A 5184-nucleotide genomic window follows, 5' to 3' on the forward strand; every position below is an offset into this window, starting at 1 on the left:
GCTAGCAACATCCTCAACGTTTTAAAGGCGGAAGGGGATCAAAAGAAAAGATCAATTAGCCAGAAATTAGGGGTCAAAAAAATCCAAGAAAGAAAACATTTATCGTTCAGAGAGGATGACATGCGGGACCCATGAGCGAGCAGCATAAACGGCTCGATCGAAGAATGTGAACGAGAGGGTGGAATCGAAAAAAAAAACAAAGCTAGAGATACTGCCATCTGGGCCCTACCCTCCGCGGGGGTGTAGATTTGCGTTGACTTGGCCGACGCATCCGCGAAATCATCATGCACCACGTCCCGGGCACCATGCGCGACATTTTTCCCGATTCTGTGGTGCTAGATGGCGTCAAAAGCAAGGAAAAGAAGTTTTGAGATGCACCACGAAAAGAGCAAAAATCCTCGGGTATGGTGTGATGACCCACAAGTATATGGGGTGTATCGTAGTACTTTCGATAAATAAGAGTGTCGAACCTAACGAGGAGCAGAAGGTGTTGACGAGCAGTTTTGATCGAGGATTCACTGTAAACACTAGCAAACAGGTTTGCAGGGGTATTTGGTATTGCAGATAAATAAAGTACGAGTAAATAAAATGCAGTAATAATAATTGCAGCGAGTGGCCCAATCCTTTTTAGAGTAAAGGACAAGCCGGTTGTTGTTCTTATGATGACCAAACATTCCTGAGGACACACGGGAATTACGTCAAGTGCTTTCGCTTCACATAGCTGAATAATCTTCAATGGTTTGGTAAGCGTTGTGTGGGTGAACCTATGCTAATGTACTACCCCATACTTGGACTAATACATACTTGTGATTATACCTCTTGCAAGCATCCGCAACTACAAAAAAGTAATTAAGATAAATCTAACCACAGCCCTAAACTTTGAGATCCTACACTCCCTCATGCACCGGTTTCCTAACGGGGGGTTGGGTTTCTATCGCTCCCGCAACCCCACAATTAGTAGCCAAATACACGATGCATTCTCCTAGGACCATAAAGGTGAAGTATCATGTAGTCGATGTTCACATTACACCACTAGAAGAATAGCACCACAACTTAAATATCAAATCATTGCATATTACTCAACATAGTTCCACTACTAACATCATGACTTCTCCCATGTTCTCAAGAACTAAACGAACTACTCACGAGACATCATATGGATCATAATTAGAGGTGATATAATGATGAATAATAATTTGGACATAAACCTTAATTCAATGGTTTCACTCAATAGCATCAACTACAAGGAGTAATCAACACCAGGAAAGTTTCCCCTATGAACTAGACAAGTATCAAACCCAAGATGTTACAACGGAACAGCGTGGATACGGCGGTGATGATGGTGCTGGTGGTGGAGATGATGGTGATGATGATCCCGATGAAGTCCAGCTCGATGGCGGTGATGATGGCGACGATCTCCCCTCACCGGGAAGGAATTTCCCCGGCAGAATTCTGCCTGCCGGAGAGCTTTTCTCTCTCTCTGGTTCTCCGCCCCGTAGCGGCGGCGGGATATTTCTCTGGTTGCTCCCATGATCTTACGTTTCCCGAGGGGTTGAAATACGCGAAGGGGCATCATCAGAAGTGGGCCAGGGTGCCCAGACCATGCCTAGGCGCGACCTGAGGCTGGCCCGCGCCTAGGGGTGGTCTGGCCCCCTCAGGGCCCATCTCAGCCTCCCCTTCTAGCTTTCTCCGTCATCTGGAAAAATAGGATTTTCTGTATCTTTGCTGGGAATTGTTGGTCTTCAGAAATATGGTGCCTTGATGGTCCTTTTTCCAGCAGATTCCTGGCTCCGGTGGTTAATTCTCCAATAATCATCAAACATGCAAAATAGATGGAATAACATAAGTATCACCTCTAAATATGAAATATATCAATGAATAACAGTAAATTATGATATAGAATAGTGATGCAAATTGGACGTATCAACTCCCCCCAAGCTTAGACCTCGCTTGTCAGGAAGCGAAACTGAACTTAGTAAACCAGACCACGGGTTTATGGAGTGAAGTGTCGATAAACAAAATACAGACAAGAAGCATCATACTTATCAATACACAAGTCATTATAGACAGCAACTTCTTCTTATATAATTCAACTTGCAATGAGTAAGGAGTCACTAAATAGAAGTGCATAGAGGAAATCATAATTGATGATGGCAAACTTCCGTTCTTGGTCAGAGAACAATTAACAAATTGTACTTATCTTTCGAGCAGAGTCTTTATATTAGAGCTTATTGCAGAAATCACATGCTCAATCATTACAAGCTCTTTTCAATCATAGATAGCTTTCAGAGTTATATTCATTCAGATAAAAGCATTGTGCTACACAAGGAAGAATAAAAGAGAGGATTGAATGGATCAACATATATAAATGGTTGGATCACAACAACTCAAATGCTTGCTTAAGGTAGAGGGAAATAGGTTTACTGACTCAACATAAAAGTAAAAGAAAGGCCCTGCGCAGAGGGAAGCAAAATTACCCATGTGCTATAGCTTTTTGTTTTGAATGCAATAGGAGAGTTGAAAATATATATTTTGAGAAGTATGCATGTCTATGTCAACGAATGGCATTGAACAATCTATCATCTTTTCATATAGTGACCTCAAGAGCGGCTCCCATGTAGTTCTCCATTGCACACCATTATTTAGGATCTCTCCAGTACATAATGTTTGGAGCATTGTTTGTTTATTTGTTTATTTTATATTTTGTTTGGGATGGGCACCCAACGCCTTGCTCTTTTTGCAATATTAAGGACTTAGCACATTATTCATGCTAGTCACGAATGAAGTCATGAAAAGACAATAAACCATTCAATACTTCCTCATGAGCTAAGAACAAAACACAAAACAGGTATAATGTTTGAAAGTTTAAAGGTAGCACACAAGCAATTCACTTTGGAGTGGCGGTGAAATACCACATATAGGTAGATATGGTGGACACAAATGGCATGAGTTTTTCGTTCATGGTTTGGATGCACGAGAAGCATTCCCTCTCAGTACATATCTTTGGCTAGCAAAGTTGGGAAGCAAGCATAAGAGTTGAGCAATACAAACAAATATACATGTGATAGAAAACAATCATGCAATCTTCCTTGGAAGTACAAATGATTCAATCTTAAGAATATTAAGCTTATGAGCCAACAAGAAAGAAATATAATGGAATAATGTATCTACATGTATTTTCTCTTTTCTACTTAAGCCTCAAAGTATTGTTGCTACTGACCAATGCTAAGTTCGCCAAGACCAACTAGAATTACTTAATGCTCCCAAAGTGATACCAATACTAACCAACAAGATTAATCATATGATATAAATCACAATCTAAAATACGATGTGCAGAAAGTAAATGATAAAAAACTTCTCATTAATATTCCATAACGGCAACTCACACCAAGGGATACATAGATAATCAACTAAAGGAGAGATACTTCCACACTGCAAACTATCCTATATGATAACTTCGCTACTCATGATATGACTCTACTAAAAAGTAAATAGGTAAAAGAGAATAGTGTGATACCGCGGCACTCCCCCAAGCTTGGAACAAGCCAAGGGGATGCCAATACCAATGACGAATTACTCCTACGGTGGTGTTTTGGAGATCATCTTCCGACAGCTCCTTGCCCTTGTCGTTGTTGGTGGAGACCATGGTGCCTCTAAAACCGAGAACAAATCCTGGCAGAAACAGATCGAAACGAAAACACGACCAGAACACGATATACGGACCTCGGGGGATCCGGGAGATTATATAGCAAAAAGTTTCATAACAAAAGGAAGAGAACAATGCGAAACTGGGTCGGAGAGGGGCTCCAGGGCACCTAGACCATGCCTAGGTGTGGCCTGGAGCTGGCCCGCGCCTAGGGGTGGTTTGGTGCCCATGGGCACCTTCTCCTACCCGTTTCCATCTTGTAATTTTTCATATTTAGCAAAAAAAGCAAAAGCATAACCTGGAAAGCTTAACGCAAACTTTTTCTTACTAAAACTGTTACCTATTCGAAAACAGACTCTGCAGATTCCTGGATTTGCTCCTTAATGAATTCTTCCAGAGTCACCACTTGAATAATATCAATATCTTCATTATAAGAGTCTCCAGAAATATAATGTTTGAGTCTTTGCCCATTCACCACTTGTGTAGTGTTGTCCTTCAATGAAGCAATTTTTATGGCACCGGAACGATACACCTCTTCAATAATAAAAGATCCTTCCCATTTCGAGAGTAATTTTCCTACAAAAAATCTGAGACGAGACCTATACAATAAAACTTTATCGCCTACATGGAACTCTCTCTTAAGAATTCTCTCATCATGCCACTTTTTAACCTTCTCTTTAAAGAGTTTAGCATTTTCATAAGCTTCATTCCTCCATTCATCTAAAGAACTCAAGTCAAGCAACCTCTTCTTACCGGCTAGTTTAAAGTCTCTATTAAGTTCTTTCGCTGCCCAATACGCTTTGTGTTCTAATTCTAAAGGCAAGTGACAAGCTTTCCCATAAACCATTTTGTAAGGAGACATACCCATAGGATTTTTATAAGCAGTTCTATAAGCCCATAAAGCATCATTTAACTTACTAGCCCAATTCTTCCTAGATTTATTAACAGTCTTTTGCAAGATAGATTTAATCTCTCTATTAGATAATTCTACTTGCCCACTTGTTTGAGGATGATAGGCTAAAGCAATTCTATGATTAACATCATATCTAGCAAGGGTCATTCTAAAACCACCATGAATAAAATGAGAACCTCCATCAGTCATAAGATACCTAGGCACACCAAATCTAGGGAAAATAACATCCTTAAGCATTTTTAATGAGGTCTCACCATCAACACTCTTTGTAGGTATAGCTTCTACCCATTTAGTAACATAATCAACAACAACAAGTATATGAGTATAACCTTCCGAAGGAGGAAAAGTACCCATGAAGTCAAATCCCCAAACAGTCAAATGGTTCAATAACAAGAGAATAACTCATAGGCATTTCATTGCGTCTAGAAATATTACCAACTCTTTGGCATTCATCATAAGATAAAATAAACTTTCTTGCATCTTTAAAGAGGGTAGGCCAATAAAAACTTGATTGTAGAACCTTTTGTGCAGTTCTATCTCCAGCATGATGTCCTCCATAAGCACTACCATGATATTTTCTCAATATCTCTTGTTGTTCATATTCTGGAACACATCTTCGCATAAT

General features: G+C 40.0%; 1 protein-coding gene across 1 annotated transcript; it reads right to left on the reverse strand.

Moving 5' to 3' along the window:
* Nucleotides 1-3986: 3986 nt before the first annotated feature.
* LOC139839101 (uncharacterized) lies at nt 3987-4706 on the reverse strand. Its single transcript, XM_071829152.1, has one exon. It carries the CDS (start codon nt 4704-4706, stop codon nt 3987-3989), a length of 720 nt encoding a protein of 239 aa, XP_071685253.1.
* Nucleotides 4707-5184: the final 478 nt, after the last annotated feature.

The sequence above is a fragment of the Lolium perenne genome, chromosome 4 (assembly GCF_019359855.2).
Source record: "Lolium perenne isolate Kyuss_39 chromosome 4, Kyuss_2.0, whole genome shotgun sequence".
Classification (NCBI taxonomy): domain Eukaryota; kingdom Viridiplantae; phylum Streptophyta; class Magnoliopsida; order Poales; family Poaceae; genus Lolium; species Lolium perenne.